The sequence below is a fragment of the Gastrolobium bilobum genome, unplaced genomic scaffold (assembly GCF_033153095.1).
Source record: "Gastrolobium bilobum isolate Gb01-03AN ecotype WA unplaced genomic scaffold, APGP_CSIRO_Gbil_v1 utg6438, whole genome shotgun sequence".
Classification (NCBI taxonomy): Eukaryota; Viridiplantae; Streptophyta; class Magnoliopsida; order Fabales; family Fabaceae; genus Gastrolobium; species Gastrolobium bilobum.
The window spans coordinates 12,227-31,059 of NW_026895731.1; the positions used below are offsets into that span (position 1 = coordinate 12,227).

Sequence of the window (18,833 nt, forward strand, 5' to 3'; positions counted from 1 at the left end):
TGTTTAAATAACACTTTATGTATGTACTAAAAAAGTTATCACTCTAATTTCAACATTTTTTATGAATAAAATCTCATGTTTTAATGGACTCAATATGAAATTTGGATCAATAACACAAGACAATAGACCCAATTGTTACTACAAAAAAAGAAGAAGAATATATTGTCAGTAATTTTCTTGTTTCAAATTACCTGTTAATTTAGAAATCCAAGATGTCCTTAATTTTTTTTTTCAATTTTATTATTATATTTTGGTATCTCTACTAAACAGAATATGAAATAACATTAGTGAAGTAAATAAGTAATTTTGACAAATTTAATTATACTTTCCTATAATTAAAAATATGGTTCATTATTTTTAAAGTTATTTTAGACAATTTTATCTAATGTTCATTGAAACGAAGTTATTTTGGGATGAAAATCATGATGTATTTTTAATTTTAATTTATTTCAAAATTATAATAGTCTTTAATATTCAAATTTTTTAATTTTTCAACCCTAAAATAACATTATTTTGATTAACATCAGACAAAATTATCTAAAATAATATTAAATATATTTTTTCCTTAAAAAAAATTTTAATTTATTCCAAGATAATAATAATCTTTATCATTCTAATTTTTTTATTTTTCAACCCCAACACGACATTATTCCGGTAAAGATTGGACAAAATTATCTAAAATAACTTTACATTTTTTTTTTTCCTTAAAAATATTATGCAAAATTTTAAATGATAATTATGGAATAAATTATTCTACCTAACTTTTTTCCATGCCTAAGATTCTAATCTAACAGTGTTAAAGAATGATAGGTAAGATAGACATAAAAATAAATAAATAAATAACCTATCCCGACAATTATTTAGGAAAAATATATTTTTGTTTTTACTTCTGCCACCACATTAAAAGAACATACCTAATTATAATAAATTTCCTTTTGCCAGTAGCGATATGTACAAGTATAAATTTTCCCATGAGATTTTAAAATATGATGACAATAACTCCAAAATCCTAAAACTACGTCAAACAAGCTCGCAAAATGCAAACAAATTCTCTATTTCAAAGCCAGGGAAGTGAAAAAAGATGCCGTACATTTGACAAGAGCAACATCTAAACTACAAAATTGTTCCCAACATATATGAAGGCGAAGTGCTAGCCAGATTCTAGACAACACAAATAAGACGGAATAGTTAATTTACACACACAAGGAACATAAATTGGAAGACCTTGAAAATCAAGACTCTTTGTCCTTTGATATATTACGGGGCAATCTATTGAAAACACTCTCGTCTACTATTCTATAATGCTTTGAAAATTGATGGTGTATAAGTCCACAACATTTATCTACATAATCTCCATATTTGCTGTACAAGGCGGGGATAGTAATCATCATGAGGCTTCCTGTCACCATTAAAGAGGAAGAAATGTGAATAAAAAAGAAATATAAAAGGTCATGAGTTTATATATAAATTCCCAACTTGTGTAGAGACTTCAAAGATTTACATATGCTGTTCAAGAATATTAGCTGTCAAAATGATTCTTCACAGCACTAAACAAAATAGATTAGAATATCACAGTAAACCACCGAGTTCAAAAGCACAGTCATGTGAGTACAAACATCCAATCAGGTAAATGAAAATCATGTGAATGCAATGAAAGTTTGACAAGGATTACATTGCACAGAGTTGGACACAAGTGACTGTCATCACCGCCCACCCCAAAAACCAAACAATAGAAGAAGGCAGTGAAAGAAAAGCCAAAAGGTTCAAGTGAAACACCTAAATATCATTTAGTACAGAAATTACTCTACATTAATGAGAAAGGAGGTCTCAAGAGACACACAAACAGTTTTTCATAAATAGACCTATGATGCAAACATACCAATATATGCAAGTGTGAAGAAGGAGAAGATGCTTCCAATGACGGACAAGAGCCACAGACAAACCACCACCTGTCAAATAGACACAGCACACAATGAATAATCTCTGTTCATTTTCCATCGAATCATATACAAAATTCTGAGAATTACTAAAATCTCATTTTTAAATGCAAAAATTGCATTGTTATAGCAAAATTATAATTTAATGTAGACCATAAAATAGCCAACATAACAGAGCATATATTGTTGAAAAACAACCGACAAATTTGAGGGAATTACTTCAACGGAGCAGGTTCCCCCAAGGTATTAGTAGCCCATGCGTTTCGTAAGCCCATCCCAAATTATATGTCATCCTTGCTAAATTTTACCAGTAAATTCCTTTTAGACAATATCATTCTCAACCTAGTTTTTTTTCAACAAATATACATCTTTGGAAAAGAATCACTAATTATTTAGATAATTAGATCACATTTCCCCAAGCCAAAATTCCTAAAATGCTGTCACCTGAAACAAAACTAACCTTAAAAAAAATTCTAAAATCCTTGCCAATAGTGATGTCATGAGCTATAAGGAGCACATTATTGATTTTGACCCGAAATGAAGCTGCCACATTATTAACCATCTCCTCTGACACTACTAGCTCAGGTAACGTTGGTGGAAGTCTGCTTGAAAAGAAAAGGATACCCAATGACAGTGTTAATGTTAAAAATGTTGAAAAACATAACAAGAACATCAAGGATTACTAATCATACTTATTTCTAAGGGCAGCATAGTTAGCATGCAGAAACAATAGTACGATCAAAATCAGCAAGACATCTGAACAAATTGTTAAAAATGGTAAATCGGTCCACTCAAGCAGGAGCCAGGCAACTGTTGCAACAACAATGACACCCAAGGAAACATGCCACCGCTTCCACAATAGAACATCAGCAACTACAAAAGAAACAAAAGAGAGCAATAGTTAAGAACTAGTATAACCATATTCAATACAAAAAAATATGAAATGCAAGCATGCAGATTGCAGAGTGATGCTCTTCCAGCAATTTTTTCCAAGTTTGTAAAGTTAAATAAAGTTTAATTTATTAAAAAAAATAGCAACTGGCTTGTATAGGATCTTCACACTGAGCAATCTTCAACTCAAACAATTTTCAATCCCATATCCAAATCATTAAGATTAGACAAACAAAAAAGAATAACAAAATGACAAGAAACAGAAAGAAAAATCAAACTTGAATGACCATAGGTACATACCAAAGGCAGTAGGAAGCTGAGCTTCTGATTCAGACATGAAATTAAACTCTCCAAAATGGAAGTCCTACGAACCGGATTGCCCAGACCTGGATTTATAATCAACATATGAGCTGAATTACCATGACAACAAGCTTCGCAATAATACAGCACCAAAATCACAGTTCAGAATTCTGTCATCTCAGTCAAATCATAACAACCCTCCACAAATCCAATGCAAGCAACATAACAGAACCCCATATACTTGGAAAACAAAAGTACAAAAAAGCTGCCCAAGTTTGAGTGACAAAGTGGAAACACACAAAACAATTAAAAGATTCAAACTTGGCACTGATGAAACAACTTGAGACTTGAGCACAACTTTAAATATTAGTTCATGTTAAATTACCAAGATCATAGTCATTCTCATCCTAAATTACAGACACAGTGATTAACCCCTAAGGCAAGTTATGAATTATGATGGCGAGCTAGATCAAGATCAAGATTACCATTTGTCAATAGGGGGGAAAAAATCTGCAAATAAATAGAAAAAATCAAACTTCAAACAGAATACACGGTTTCTACCACGAAGATCTGATGAAATCCGAACGAATTTAGAGCCGAAATGACCGTGACGTGCCGAGAATGCAAAGCGGAGAGCTGAAAGAGAGAAACTAGAGTCGAATTTAGAGACAATTATGGGTGAGAAAGGGAGCGAAGCAAAAACCCTAAAATTGATGAGAACGAAATTAGGGTTCAAATTCAAAGGAGACAATACAAAAAGATGAAGATTTAGGTTCCGATATGATGGAAGACTAGACAGAAAGAAAATAGTTTAATTCAATTCAATTCTTTGAAACAAGGAAAATGCTTAGAAACTTCAAGTTCCATCTTCTGGAGCTCCCCCAACCTAGCTGAGTTGTATTGCGAGATACATTAATTTATTTATTTTTTTGTATTTTTGGGATACATCGTATAATTTAAAAAAAAAAAAATTAATTGATAAAATGAATGACTGCCTAATAATTATAGGTTTTATTAATCTCGTGTTAAAGGAAATAAGTTATCTCATATCATAGAGACAAACTTGTGAACTTCACCACTTGAAAAAAAAAAAAAAAAGGTGGCACAGTTATCGAAGGGTGTGTAGAAGATAAATTTATCACATATAGCATAAGAGTAGTTTTTTTCAATAATTATATATAAGGTAACATCATTTGGCACTAGTGTCAAATGTATCATTTAACAATAGTGTTAATTTTTTTTAATTTGATACCTCATGTGAACTATTGATTTTTGTCTATCTACTGGATGTAATTTATTTGGTTATATACATTAAGGGTTTCGATTTTCTCATGGGGTAGGAGAAAATTTTCTCATACTGTAGACACATCTTATAAGGGGCCCACATCTATTAAAAAATAAAAAAATAAAAGAAAATATTGCACGAAAATCGAAGGGTCACTAGTAGGAGAAAACAATTCTCCTACGACATAAGAAAATGTTTTCCCATACATTAATTAAAGTAACTGTGGTCAAAAGTTTATAATTATGTATTCTCAGGAATATATAATTATAATGTTAAATTTATTTTTTTCTCTCTTTAGAATTATAATTATGTATTCCTGAAAATACATAGTTATAATATTTGTTCTAGACGGACATTAATGGATATTCTGTATATCTCTTATGTATGTCTTACGGGGCTATTCCCTATATATATATATGTGTGTGTGTGTGTGTGTGTGTGTGTGTTATATCATACGATTAACGTGAGAGTGGATAGTTATTAGTAACCCACTATCGAGATTATGGTAGGGCCCATTGGAAATAAATATAACCGTTAGATCAACATAATCGACCGAACGGTGAAATTGATTGGTAGTAACATTAATTGGTTGTTACCATATCCTACCCCGTATATATATATATATATATATATATATATATATATATATATATATATATATATATATATATATAGGAAAAACATTTCTCAAGCTGCTTGATATAAGTTTATCTCCGGCCACCCCAAAACTACGTCGTTTTGATTATTTATTTTCTTATATTTATTGATTCATCTTTGAATAGTTATGATTCCTTTTTTCTCTCTCTTCCTTTATCACCATTGATCCATCTTTGTACGGTTATGATTTAGTAGCCGGAGATAAAGTTATCTCCGACAGCTTGAGAAATGATAAGCCCATATATATATATATATATATATATATATATATATATATATATATATATATATATATATATATGGGCCAGACCTTTTACACCGGTGTCAAACTTTAAAATTTGACATTAAATTCTAACAATTGATTCCGCAAATCAACAGTTATAATCTGCGCCAATTGTAACGCCCGGCCACTTGCAAGAATCAATGATTGTCCCCACACACTAACACGAGACTTTTCAGTGTGCTTTGGCCTCACTCGCACACTTCCCGGGAAAACTTCCCAGGAGGTCACCCATCCCAGAATTGCTCCAAGTCAAGCACGCTTCACTGTGGACTTCTTCCGCTCCGAGCTACCGAAAAGTAGATGCATCTTGTTAGTATACGTAGTACCAATTAATTTATAAGCCATTTCTAATTGTACCGTCCCCATACCAGCACAGTCTCTAGAATCCCTCTCTTTCGGGTGTTGATTCGATTCATTCATGAACCCCCAAGCTGCAAGATTTGGCATGAGCCGCTCATTGTCCGTGCCCTTTCGCACCGGCGATGACTCCCTGCCTTTGCCAGCTCTTGGGATGTTACATGCCCACCAGCTTCCGCCTGGTTTGTCCTCGAACCACACCGTACTGGAAGATAGGCCCACTCTGATACCACTTGTAACGCCTGGCCGCTTCAAGAATCAATGACTATCCCCACATACTAACACGAGACTTTTCAGTGTGCTTTGTCCTCACTCGCACACTTCCCGGAAAAACTTTTCTGGAGGTCACCCATCCCAGAATTGCTCCAAGTCAAGCACGCTTCACTGTGGACTTCTTCCGATCCGGGCTACCGAAAAGTAGATGCATCTTGTTAGTATACGTAGTACCAATTAATTCTTATAAGTCATTCCTAACTGTACCGTCCCATACCAGCACAGTCTCTGGAATCCCTCTCTTTCGGGTGTTGATTTAATTCATTCATGAACCCCCAAGCTGCAAGATTTGGCATGAGCCACTCATTGTCCGTGCCCTTTCGCACCGGCAATCACTCCCTGCCCTTGCCAGCTCTTGGGATGTTACACCAATCAAACTTATTAATTAATTATTAATTCTCAATAAATGATAACAGTTGATTGGCGGAAATCACGGTTATGATTCAGTATCAAATTTCAAAGTTTAATATTGGTGTCAAATGATCTTATATATATACGGGTCATGATCATTTTACACTAGAGTAAGTTACACTCTCAATCTTGTCCGTTCATTCCACTTATATCTAATGGCTCAAATTTTTTAATAATGTGGACCATTGGATACAAGTGAATCAATGATCAAGATTGAGTGTAAGACTTCTAACTCTTACACCGGTGTAAGAATATCTTGCCCCTATATATATATAGGAACAGTTAGGGGTGGCAATACGGGTCAACCCGACACGACACGACACGTTTTCGACCCGTACACTATTTGACACGACCCTGACACGACCCGTTTTGTCAACGGGTCACAAAACACGAACCCTGACACGACCCGTTGTGGGTCACGGGTCGACACGACACGACCCGCAAAATTTAAAATTTAAAAAAAAAAGTGGGATTTTTTGAAAAATAAATAAATTAAAAACAATAAAAAAATAAAAAATAAAAAATAAAATAAAAAAAGATTAGCTTCTGTTTCTTGAGATTTTTAGTTCCTTGTATTCTTTTCTATACTAAACAATGACTATATATATCAATATATAAATGAATAAAAATAATAATATAATAAAATATTTAATTGAAAATTAAAAAAATGACATTGTGCAAGTTGACACGCGAACCCGCGGGTTAACACGTGACCCGACACGAAAAAAAAAGGGTCTCATTTACACAACCCTGACACGACCCGCCCTGACCCGCGGGTTGACACGACATGTGATTTGGCGGGTCGGGTCACGGGTCAACCTGCGGGTCAATACCTGTATTGCCACCCCTAGGAACAGTATCATTTTACACCGGTGTAAACTAATAAGTTTTACACCACATCACAACCGTTGATTTCTATGCATCCAACGGTTATAATTTAGGAAGTCATATAAATTAATTAATATTAATTAATCATTTATTACACTACAAATACCAACTGATGATTTTCATCCATCAACGATTGAGATGTGGTGTAACATTAACAAGTCTCACACTAGTGTAAAAAGAACTTGCCTCTCTCTCTCTATATATATATATATATATATATATATATATATATATATATATATATATATATATATATAGGGAAAAATGTTTCTGCAGTTAATGCAGACAAGTTACCTGCATTTATTCTTAAAACGACGTCGTTTTGGTATTGAAATCTTAAAAAATTTAAATATAAAGACTATTATAACCCTGAAATAAATTAAAATTACAAAAACACCATGATTTCCGCCCGAAAACGACGTCGTATTGGACTTACTGCAGATAACTTATCTGCAGTAACTGCAGAAAAATGAAACCCATATATATATATATATATATATATCCTTTGATATCGGTGTCAAACAAAAAGTTTGACACCTTATCTAAGAGTCGTTGATCTTGTCTCTATCCAACGACTTTGATTTGTAAACATGTTACAACGTTAATCTGCTTGATCTAACAGTTCTCAGATGATATGTCAAATTTTTTATATCTTGCCCCATATAAGGGCAGGATCTTCATGCACTGGTGTAAGTGTAACGTTCAGCCGCTTCAAGAATCAATAATTGTTCCCACAAACTAACATGAGAGTTTTTGGCATGCTTTGTCCGCACTCACACACTTCCTAGGAAAATTTCTCAGGAGGTCACTTATCTTCGAATTGCTTCAAGTTAAGCACGCTTAACTATGAAGTTCTTTCGTTTTGGGCTACCGAAAAGTAGATGCATATTATTAGTCTAGGTAATACTAATTAATTTTTATAAGCTATCCCCAACTGTAGAGTCATATACGTGTACAGTCTTTGGAATTCCTCTCTTTGGGTGTGTACTCGATTTATTCATGTACCTCTCAGTTAGAAGCTTGTCAGGAGCCGCCCCTTGTCCATGCCTCTTTGCACTGATGATCACCTCCCTCATCAGCCACCAGGATGTTACAGTAAGAATAACAAATCTTACACACAATTTTAATTATTGATTTTCAATATCTAACAGTTATAATTTATTGAGAATTAATAATTAATTAATGAGAATATCCAATTAATTATAGTCGTTTAATGGACGAAAATCATCGGTTAAGATTGGTAAGATTTATTATTCTTACACATGTGTAAATTGATCTTGTCAATATATATAGTTCTTTAAAGGAGAAAATTATTACCTCTAGCAAACACAATTATGCAGGTGGAGTCCACTAACATGGAAAGAGAAAAAATCATCTCCTCCACTCACAAACCTAAGATGAGTCTCACTCTGATTTTTTTCTTTCTCTCCCTGTCAGTGGACCTTGCTGGAGCTAATAATTTTCTCCTGTAACAAGAAAAAACTATTACCCATATATATATAAGAATAATAAATTTTACATTCAATATTAATCATTAATAACCGTCCATCAAATAATGGTAATTAATTAGATTATTCTAATTAATTAATGGTTAATTTCCAATAAATTATAATCGTCATATATCGAAAATTAACAATTAGGATTGAGTATAAAATTTGTTATTCTTACCTCGGTATAAGAAGCTCCTACCATATATATAGACAAGATTCTTTGACACCGGTGTCAAACTAAAAAGTTTGCCATCAAATTTTAACCATTGATTTTTGTCAATTTAAAGATTATAACTTATTAAAAATTAATAATTAATTAATAAATATGATCCAATAATTCTAAATTTCTAACCATTATATTCACGATATATATATATATAATTTTTTGAACAGGCCCGTCACTATTTATACCGAATAAATGGTCCAGTAGAACCTATCTGTATGACCCAAATCTTAAAACTGTTTGAATGAATTACACTAATTGGGTCGAAGTTGCAGCCCTTATAGTGAATAAAAATGAGAGAGAAAGTTGTTTACCCAAAAACAAAAACAAAACTGAGAGAGAAAGAGAGTGCTTTATACTTGGTTAATTTCTTTTTTTATAATTTCCGATTAAGGATTAAATAAAAGGAAATTTTCTTTTTCCTCTTCCTATAAGTTACAATCATCTCTATCCTTTAAGGGTGTGCATGACAACCATTCTATTCCCTAGCATTATTTCTGAAAAGAAACAATTCTTTTTTATTTTTGTGCCTTGGAACAGTTTTTGAGAAAAAAATGTGTTTGATAACATGTTCTATTTTTATTCCGAGAATGAGAATTGTGTTTGATAATACAACAAAAAATATAATAAAAAATAATTCCTATTAAATATAAAAAAAGTTCGGATCATCACTTTCCTTTCCATATGGTGTGGTTGTGGTGGTGGTGGCGGCGACAGTACAGTAGTGGTAGTGGCAGTGACGTGGTGAAGATAGTGGTGGTGGTTGTGATGGCAGTGGCTGCGACGATGGCGGTGGTAATGGGGACGGCGGCGGTAGTGATGGGGATGGTGGTGGTGGAAGTGACGACAGTTGCTGCGACAATGATGGTGGGTATGGTGGTTGGTGGCGGCAACAATGGTAGCAGTGGAAAGATGGTTGTGGTTGTGAAAGCATCATTATGGTGGTGGTGGCAGTGGCGGTGGTGGTAGTGGTGGCGGTGGTGGTGGTGGTAGTGGCGGAGGTGGTGTTATGGTGGCGATGGTGGTGGTGGTGACGGTAATGGCTGTGATGATGATGGTGGCGGTGACGGCGGTAGTGATGACGGTAGTGGTTGCGCCAATGGTAGTAGTGGTTGGTGACAATGGTGGTGATGGTAGTGATGGCGTCGTGGTGGTGGTAGTGGTGGCGATGAGGGTGGTGGCAGTAGCGTGTGATGGCGATGGTGGCGGTGATTGCTATGATGATGGTGGTGGTGGTTGATAGCGGTGGTGGTGATGGTGATGGTGACGGTGATAGTGGTGGTGGTGGTGGCAGCGGTGGTAGTTGTGGTGGTGGTGACGGTGGCATGGTGGTAGTGATGGGTGGAGGTGGTGCTAATGGTGGCAGTGATATCGTGGTGGTAACGACGACACTAGTGGTACGATGACGGCGGCGACGATGGTGGCGGCAGGCAGTCGTGTCGGGATGATGGTGGTGGTAGTGATGATGGTAAAGGTGGAGAGTGATTGAGAGAAATAAGTATTTCTCATTTTGTGCCCGGGAACAAAAAAGCAGAAATTTTCTGATTCTTTTTTCTGTTCATCTGCACAAAAATTAAATCAATTCATCCCGGGAACAAAAAATAAACTGATTTTACCAAACGAGTTTCCTATCCATTTCATTTCCCGGGATCAGAAATTAAAAAAGAATTGATTCTGGGAAGGTTGTCATGCACACCCTGAACCTTATCAGTCTCTCCTCCCAGGTTTCTGGGTCACGCCTGCTTATGGGCGTGACCGCTCATGCCCAATTTTAGATGTGTTTGAGTGCAACAGATTTGTATTTAGGGGGTGTATTGGATTGAGATTTCAAAGGATTTTAATGGATTGTTTTTAGACAAAAAAATCCATTGGTATTCGATTAAGATTTTAAAGGACTGACAAAAAGTCACGTGGTACTCGATTAGGATTTTAAAAGATTATTTTAGAGTCTATCCAAATATGTTGGTATTCAATCAGAATTTTAAACAAAGGAAAAACAAGCTTAGGGTATTAAAAAATCTCACGATTTTAATGAATTTTCTATTGGTGTGGATTTCATGAGACTTTTAGTGAGAAATATAAATAGGATGCATCTCTTACAATCTCACCCTAACCCTGGGATTTCTTGAGATTTCTCTACTACAGTGTTTTCTTCTTCTTTGGTGGGTTGATCCGCTCAAAATCAGGTTTTGCCATGTGAGCTTCGTCAAAGCTCAAAAACAGCATATTTTTGAGCAATTTTTATCACAAAACTACCCAGAAAAAACAAACCAACACTCAAAATAGCATATTTTTGAGAGCTAATTTTTCAAGCTTTGGGTCGCAATTTTTCTTGGTACAAAAAGGTATGATTTTTGTATTAAAAATAAAATAAAACCCTCAAACCAATTTTTCGTTTTGCAGCCATTAAACAAGATCAATTTAAAGAAAGATTGAAACTTTCATAATATAAACCCTATATTTCGTAACAATACATTCATGAACAAAATTCCTTCGTTATAGGAAACGATTTCAAATAATTTTTATATCAATAGATAACTAAAAACTTATTTTTCAAAAGCCCCAAAATAATTTAATGAATACTCAGAAATTCAGGTTTTAATGTATCGATTAAAAATAATTTGAGAAATTTTCTAAACTTTCATATAATAAAATCCAGAAATTCAGAATGAAAACACGCATATGATATATGGTTAGAAAACTCTCATCATGTAGAACAAAAACCCCAAGATTTTCAAGATCAATTGCAAAAAATTCCAAACAAAATTTTATCATGAATTTTATGTAAATTTAGAATTATTTTAATAAATAAATAAAAAATTGGATCTTATAATAATATATGCATAGCTCCAATACCAAATGAAGAAGATAATTTTTAACTCCTTGGTCAAACCCAAGAGCATGAACGAGAAAATGCTAATGCATGGAGGACTAGTATAATTTTAAATATGTGAAGAGTTGTTGCTAAGGAATTTTGAATGTTTGTAAAAATTAAATTATGTTTTATTGATTGAGAAAATTATATTAGGTTTTAGTTTTTTTTATTAATATCACTGCATTTCTTTGTTATTTTTTTATTGACTCTTGTAATTTTGAATGTTTGTTAAAAATTCATATGGATTTTTAAAATTTTATAAATCCATATTGTCCTTTCAAATCTTATAAATTCTATTAAAATCCTTTAAAATCAAATCTTATGAAATCTTGATTGTAAAAAATATCTTTTAAAAAAGTCTTTAAAATCCGTCTAATTCTAAATAGTCTTTTAAAATCTATAAAAAAATTTATCTCAAAACAAGTCTTTCAAAATCCTAATCCAATACACCTCATTAGTTGTAAAAAGGCTATATTTAAACACCATCATAATCGTATTACATACATGATATTGACAAATAATCCGAAGTCAAATGAGTTTATATACAAGATACCTAGCACAACATTAACATTTAGTCTTTGGACAAAAATATCAAATTGTAAGTGGTACTCTTAATACAGTAATCAAACATTGATAATAAGTCTTGTCAAACCATAGCCTTCATTTGGGCTGACTATGACTCACATGGTGAAGCCTTAATAATTGTCACATATTTATTACTACAAGTATGTCCATTACTTGGCCAAATAATAACCTTCCTCTGGGTCGATTATTCTCTGCATAAGTAACAAACACACACATGATCATACAACATATATTATTTGGCCAAACAACTACCTTCCTCTGGAACGATAATTATTCGCATAAACAATATGTATTTATATTATCAACCTATTTGAAATCAAATTAACCTTTATAAATTTAGCCACTTTGGCAACTAACAAATCTATCATATTTAATTTCAAATAGAAACCTCGTAGGGATAATAAACCCATTTAAAAATAAAATAACAACAATAAAAAGTATTATTTATCAATCCTCAATGTATATATATATATATACATACTGTATCATTATATCAATAATGATAAATAATTTTTCATTATAAGGCTTAAAAATTAATGCACAATCGACACATAGATAAGCCTTTTCAAATGAAAGTTTGAAAATGATCCACAATACCAAAGAAAAAAAATTTAATTTGACTTTTGACAAAGAATATCAAATCTAAGGAAAAACACGAAAACCAAAGACCTTAAACATTCGATTTCTTTAAGCAGATTCAAAAGTTTAAATAATAAATCCTTATTAAACTGCGAATCCTAAATTTTCAAAAGATTGTAACTTTTGTTCCAAAACTATTCCAAAACTAAAAATTATTGTCAGGTAACAAAAATAACATTATATAACTAATACAAAATACATGAGATGGAACCCACATTCAAAAAACAATAAACTTTATGGCAAAAAACAGTAAAGCAAAACTTTTCATGATTCATCATATATAAAAATCGCAAAACTTAATTCCCTCATGATTCAATATGATGATAGCTCTGATACCAATTGTTGGAATAGTAATTCCTTTTAACCTTATGATGATAACTATAACCAACAAATCAAAATTCATCATACCAAATCATAAAGGAATATTAACATAAAGGTGGAGGAATACTTGTCTCCATAGCAGCGGAATAACTTTGATCTTCTCTTTTGGGGTATGCGATCTTCCTTTGTCGAATAGCCTTAATCCTTATTCTTTAGTATAAACTTCTCTTCATGGGGCATGCGATCTTCTTCTGTCAAATAGCCATAATCCTTAATCTTTAGTGTGATGTCTCTCTCTTAATGAGAAAAAGAAACTAGGGTTGTTATTTGACATATTGGGGGCCACAACCCTTTATAGTATTTTTATTTATTGTTGGAACAGTCAGCTCGTATTATACCTAGTTGTTCCAACACTGTATCTACCCATTTGTCCAACACTTACTTAGAAATCTATTTGTGCATCTTTATTTGATCACTTTAATTTACCTAATATATATTAAATAACATATTTTTTTTTGTGAGGAATAATATAATATATTATTTATACAATATGTAGCCCACAAACACATTAGAAAATATAATTTCCAAACAAAAGATTCTGACAGCAGCACGTGGAATCACTTGGAATGACTTTGTACACGTGTGTCCACGCGTTCAAACCAATTTCATTTCAGTATTTGTTTCTTCTTTGTATTTTTCTAAACAAAAGATTTTTTAAATATTATTTATAAAAAAAAAAAACTCCACGATGAGTAAAGCCTTCCTGTAAGATTTTCATCACTTTCAGTAATCACTTTGTGCAATGAACTTTTTTTTTTTGGTAAGCTCACTTTGTGCAATGAAGTTTAAGTACGTAAAGTTGTGCATTTAATTTTTATTACACAAACGAAGCATTGACATTTCTTATTCAATAATAATTAAAGTACAAGAAAAATATACTTAACAAATATTTTTTGAAGTTGATCTTTCTCAGTAAAGCAAGAATCCCATTTGCCAAGGGATCTTCAAATGACTTGCTCAAATTGCAATACGGCACATAAAATCTCACTGCTAAAGTTACATTCAAATAACCCTCCCCTCTCTGTCTGCAGCTAAATAGAAGTACCATAAAAAAAAAACTTGCAATGTAAATTAAAATACATTAAAGGGACTAAACCACCTTGATTGTGGCCAAATACTGACCCATCTACATAATTCAACTATGGCTTAGTTCTTTTTTTTAACTGCAATCTTATCATATTGGTACCAAACATTATGAAAAGGATGTTCCATTAAAGGGTTTGTTAGTAGTGGAACTGCCTTCCAGTGTAGGTCTGTCCAAAGGACCAACTAGCTGGGGCAACATTATATGAGACCACACTGTGACCATTACTGGTGGTGACTAAAAAGGAAAGGCTTTGTCCATTTAGGTAGGAGTTACTCTGCCAATTTTGGCCCCAATTCCTTGACATAGCTTGCCATCTAGTTCTTGAACCTTTGATGCCTACAGAATGCACATCACCTGCTCCTCCAACATTAGTCACAAGGACTAAATTGAAGTAAGAATGACCATTGATAGTGAATCTGATTCCACCTCTTCTTCTGCACCTTACCCTTCAAACATAAACCCACCAAGAATAAAATTTTAGCTTCAAGGCCAAAAATATAGTAAAAAAGAGTATGATGTTTGCATAAATTTCACTTGCACACACTCCTTATATACTCACATACTAGTCATTTGATAACATTAACACTATGGTCCTATCATAACTATTTTTTTTAAAGGTCTAAATTGTGTGAGAAAATTAGACCAATAAAGAAAGATGAGACTGGTAAATTACCTTCTGTAAACTACAGGAACAATACCAGCTTTATATTGAGCAATTTGCTGAAAAACAGGTTGAGAAAGATCAAAATGGTGATTGGGAGGATCACACCAACCACCAGGTGGACAGAAATTAGTGGCAGTGACAACAATGGAGCCAGGGAGGCACCATTGTGGGTCATTTGCACATTTAATTTCATAACATGCACCACAGCTCAAGCCATTGTTGAATAAGGCAGTGCTAAGTGCTGCTGTATCAGTCCCATAACCTTGACTATACAAGTTTCCATACCCACAAGCCCCACCTACAATTTGAGATATGTAATAAGTATAGAACCTAAAGCACAAACTTTGGCAAACACATTTGTGTTGTCATACATACCCATTGTCCCAGAAGCATCACTACCACCATAGAAGGTGGCATGTGCATTATTAGTCCAACCCCCATTGCTTCCATAACCATTAACATATGAGATCATGGAGATAAACCCCAGAATAAGAAAGCCAAAATGAGCCATTTTCCTGCATAAATGCAGCAGAGGAGTATTCAGACACAATTCAGCAATGTGTAGATAGTGCAGTTATTCTTATTAGCTAGATGCACAACTCTGAAGAAGCAACTAGTACTGTTATAAATTGATAGAAAACATAAAGAAAGGAAGGAAAACACAAAAAGGAAGAAAATTAATTACATGAAGCTGAACCTTGAAAGGAGTTGCTTTGGGAAATGGAGGTGGAATTGGAGATGGAATAAATAGAGGTAAGTCAACATCAAACCTGAAACATAAGCTGACATTTTTTAGCTGTTGGGACCATGCAAATGCAGAAAACTGTAAGGGAGTAAGCCACCTTGGGAATATGTTGTATGAAAACTGTACTTTTCAATGGATATCAAAGCACTTGTTAGTTGTTACCCAAATTAAATGGGTCAAATGGAATTCACTTTGAGGGCTTGAGATATTTATTTACTAGAATACATTGATAGTAGTAATAAGATATATTACATGGTAAAAATTAGGAACATATCATTGGGATAAATATATTTATAAACTTTTTATTTACAAACTCTTACAAAATATATTATATACTTTCGAGAGTACACTCACTTGGGAATGTACTTCTGGAGTACATGATATATTTTATAAAAGTTTGTAAATAAAAAATTTATAAATATAATTTTCTCCTATATAATTTTATCTGTTATTTAATATGATTATGTTTAACGAGAAGATCATAATTATTCATGGTGACAGAAGATGAAAGAGATAAAATATTGAGATAAAAAAGAATAAAACCATCACTATTTATTTATGCATAAATAGTTTGAAGTTTTTCACATGATATAAAAAACATGAGTTAAAGAGATTATGTTTAAGCATGCTGATAGGGCTTCGATCCCTGACCCTGTGTATAAAAAAAGTTTTATTGGGAGATATTGTAGCCACGATCACGTTATCTCTCCACCTCTAGGAGATTAATCCTTGACTTTCAACTAGGGGATATCCTTGGAACAATTTCCAACAAAATAAATAAATAAATAAAACCATTACTATTTATTTATTCATAAATAGTTTGAATTTTTTCACGACCATGTTAAAAAACATCTCAAAGTGGATTAATCGCGAAATGATGAACCTATTGAAATATCACAATAAAAAAAATTCATTGCCTGATGTGAAAACCTCATTAGTAGTATAATCTGTAATTCCTTTTTAAAATTTTCACAAAAATTGAGAGATCTACCTTGATCCTAATAAAATATTATCATCAAACCCCACCTAATTTTTTTGGGTGCATATTTTCTTATGTTGTAGGATAGTAGGAGAGAAAAAAAGTAGAGATAAGTTAAATGTGGGTCCCACATTTTAAATTAAAAAAGAAAAGAAAAATTAATTGACACGGAAAACGAATTTGTGTAGGAAAAAATTCTTATCTCATGTAGAAGGAGATAATGATTTCCCAATTTTTTTACTTATTAAAAAAAGGAAATAGAAGTATAATGTTGTAGGAAAATGTTTAGATAATGTTATAGAGATAGAGATGGTGAGACCCACACTTGTTTATTTTTTTGGTTTTTGAAAACAAGGGTGGGTCTCACCATCTCTATCTCTATAACATTACCTAAACATTTTCCTACAACATTATACTTCTTTTTCCCTTAAAAAAATGCCTTTCTCCATTTTACCGAAGAAATCTAAGGATTCTGACGTTGTATTATTCCTCAATTTCAGCCACCTCCATCATATAACTTCAATATTTTTATTTTTACTTTTAACTAAAGTAGCGAGATCACTTATGTGAAGCTGGGTTATGGTCATTGCTGGGAGCTCATTTTCGATACTTTCGAAGTACATACTCTTTTGTTGGAAATGAAAAAAATATGATATATGAGTGAAAATAAATATAAAAATAAGAATAATATAAAAATATAATTATAAAGAATCAATTTAACTCAAAAATTTAAATTATTGTATAATATTACATTATAATTTTATATATCTCTAACATGTATCTTCACATTAGAATCCATTGAATTTGAATGATGGATTATGCATCAGGGTCAGTTTACCTATAATAAGATATTTAACATGAGAAAATAAAAAGTGGTGATGATCGAACTCATAACATCTAGATTCTAATACTATATAAGAACCAATTTAATTTAAAAACATAAATCATTGGGTAAAAATATATTAATAATTTTAATATCTATAACAGTTATTTTTTATTATATTTAACAAAAAATATACCGAGTATTAATTTGATCCAACCGAAGGATAGAAAATATTTCCCTTTGTTGGAGGCTGGAGCTTTTCGTACAAAGCACGCACAATAGATTGGTGAAATCGTGTATGGATATCTATCCCATCATAATCAATTCCAGAGAAATAAAAAAAGGGTAAATACATTTTTTATTCCCTGACAAAAATTACAGTTCCTACATTAGACTCTTATAAAAAAAAATTAGTCAATTGGTTCTTAACAAATTTAAAGTGGATTCATTTTAGTTTTCTTGAGAGACTAATATGAGTCTTTTTTGAATTTGTGAGGGACCATGATTTTAACTAAATGGGTCCACTTTGAATTGAATTTGTTACAAATCTCGAGACTAATTTTTTTTGTAAAAAATTAAAGTGGGGGACCGTATTTTTTATTAAGGATCAAAAAAAATATTTACTCTAAAAAAAAAGTACGGCACCATGTATGTCTCTAAAATGGCGCAACTATCATAACAGATTCGTTCCTGCAAAGACATGTATGTTTGGCTGGCATGCATGCAACGGTGCTTAGCCATAAAATTCAAACATGTGGTATTTATTTGTATCTGACACGATACCTACTTATTAGTTACTATTATATATGCTCAAGGTATCACATATAAACATGAAAATTAATAGTGTTATGCATTAGTAATTATGGTATATAGAGATGCTGTGAAATGCTTGGTTACCCAGAGTAATTGTTAATTAATTTCATATGTCCATTTTAAAATCTGCGTATAATTAAGATGTTAAGGATATGCATAATGATATTATTGGAAATATTTTTTTCTCTGCCTTTCAATTCGAAAATAGAAATGGTTAAAAATTATATTTTGATAAAATCAAATTATT

The 18,833-nt window shown here is 32.5% G+C and overlaps 2 protein-coding genes across 5 annotated transcripts; both read right to left on the reverse strand.

Annotated features, from left to right (window-relative positions):
* Nucleotides 1-988: 988 nt before the first annotated feature.
* LOC133295025 (reticulon-like protein B16) lies at nt 989-4,004 on the reverse strand. Of its 2 annotated transcripts, none has more exons than XM_061493813.1 (6): nt 3,614-4,004; nt 3,129-3,214; nt 2,630-2,810; nt 2,398-2,539; nt 1,880-1,949; nt 989-1,399 (listed from the first exon to the last, which is right to left on the reverse strand). In XM_061493813.1, the coding sequence occupies exons 2-6, from the start codon at nt 3,163-3,165 to the stop codon at nt 1,233-1,235; spliced, it is 597 nt and encodes a 198-aa protein (XP_061349797.1). In that variant the 5' UTR covers nt 3,166-3,214; nt 3,614-4,004; the 3' UTR covers nt 989-1,232. The 2 variants fall into 2 exon arrangements, with proteins under 2 accessions (XP_061349797.1, XP_061349790.1); XM_061493806.1 differs by having other exon boundaries at nt 990-1,399; nt 3,690-4,004.
* Nucleotides 4,005-14,664: 10,660 nt separating this feature from the next.
* Nucleotides 14,665-15,737, reverse strand: LOC133294948 (expansin-A1-like). Of its 3 annotated transcripts, XM_061493735.1 has the most exons (4): nt 15,602-15,737; nt 15,236-15,524; nt 14,836-15,008; nt 14,665-14,748 (listed from the first exon to the last, which is right to left on the reverse strand). In XM_061493735.1, exons 1-4 carry the CDS (start codon nt 15,735-15,737, stop codon nt 14,699-14,701), a joined length of 648 nt encoding a protein of 215 aa, XP_061349719.1. In that variant the 3' UTR covers nt 14,665-14,698. The 3 variants fall into 3 exon arrangements, with proteins under 3 accessions (XP_061349719.1, XP_061349706.1, XP_061349711.1); XM_061493722.1 differs by having other exon boundaries at nt 14,665-15,008; XM_061493727.1 differs by having other exon boundaries at nt 14,665-15,008; nt 15,626-15,735.
* Nucleotides 15,738-18,833: the final 3,096 nt, after the last annotated feature.

Excerpts from the sequence above, each read along its gene's own strand:
- LOC133295025 (XM_061493813.1), bottom strand. The coding sequence starts at position 3,165 with ATGTCTGAATCAGAAGCTCAGCTTCCTACTGCCTTTG. Across the intron at positions 1,950-2,397 it reads ATTTTAGAATTTTTTTTAAG|GTGGTGGTTTGTCTGTGGCT; the intron begins GTTAGTTTTGTT and ends TCTATTTGACAG. Across the intron at positions 1,400-1,879 it reads CTTCACACTTGCATATATTG|GAAGCCTCATGATGATTACT; the intron begins GTATGTTTGCAT and ends TAATGGTGACAG.
- LOC133294948 (XM_061493722.1), bottom strand. The coding sequence starts at position 15,737 with ATGGCTCATTTTGGCTTTCTTATTCTGGGGTTTATCTCCATGATCTCA. Across the intron at positions 15,525-15,601 it reads TGATGCTTCTGGGACAATGG|GTGGGGCTTGTGGGTATGGA; the intron begins GTATGTATGACA and ends CTCAAATTGTAG. Across the intron at positions 15,009-15,235 it reads GTTCCTGTAGTTTACAGAAG|GGTAAGGTGCAGAAGAAGAG; the intron begins GTAATTTACCAG and ends TTATGTTTGAAG.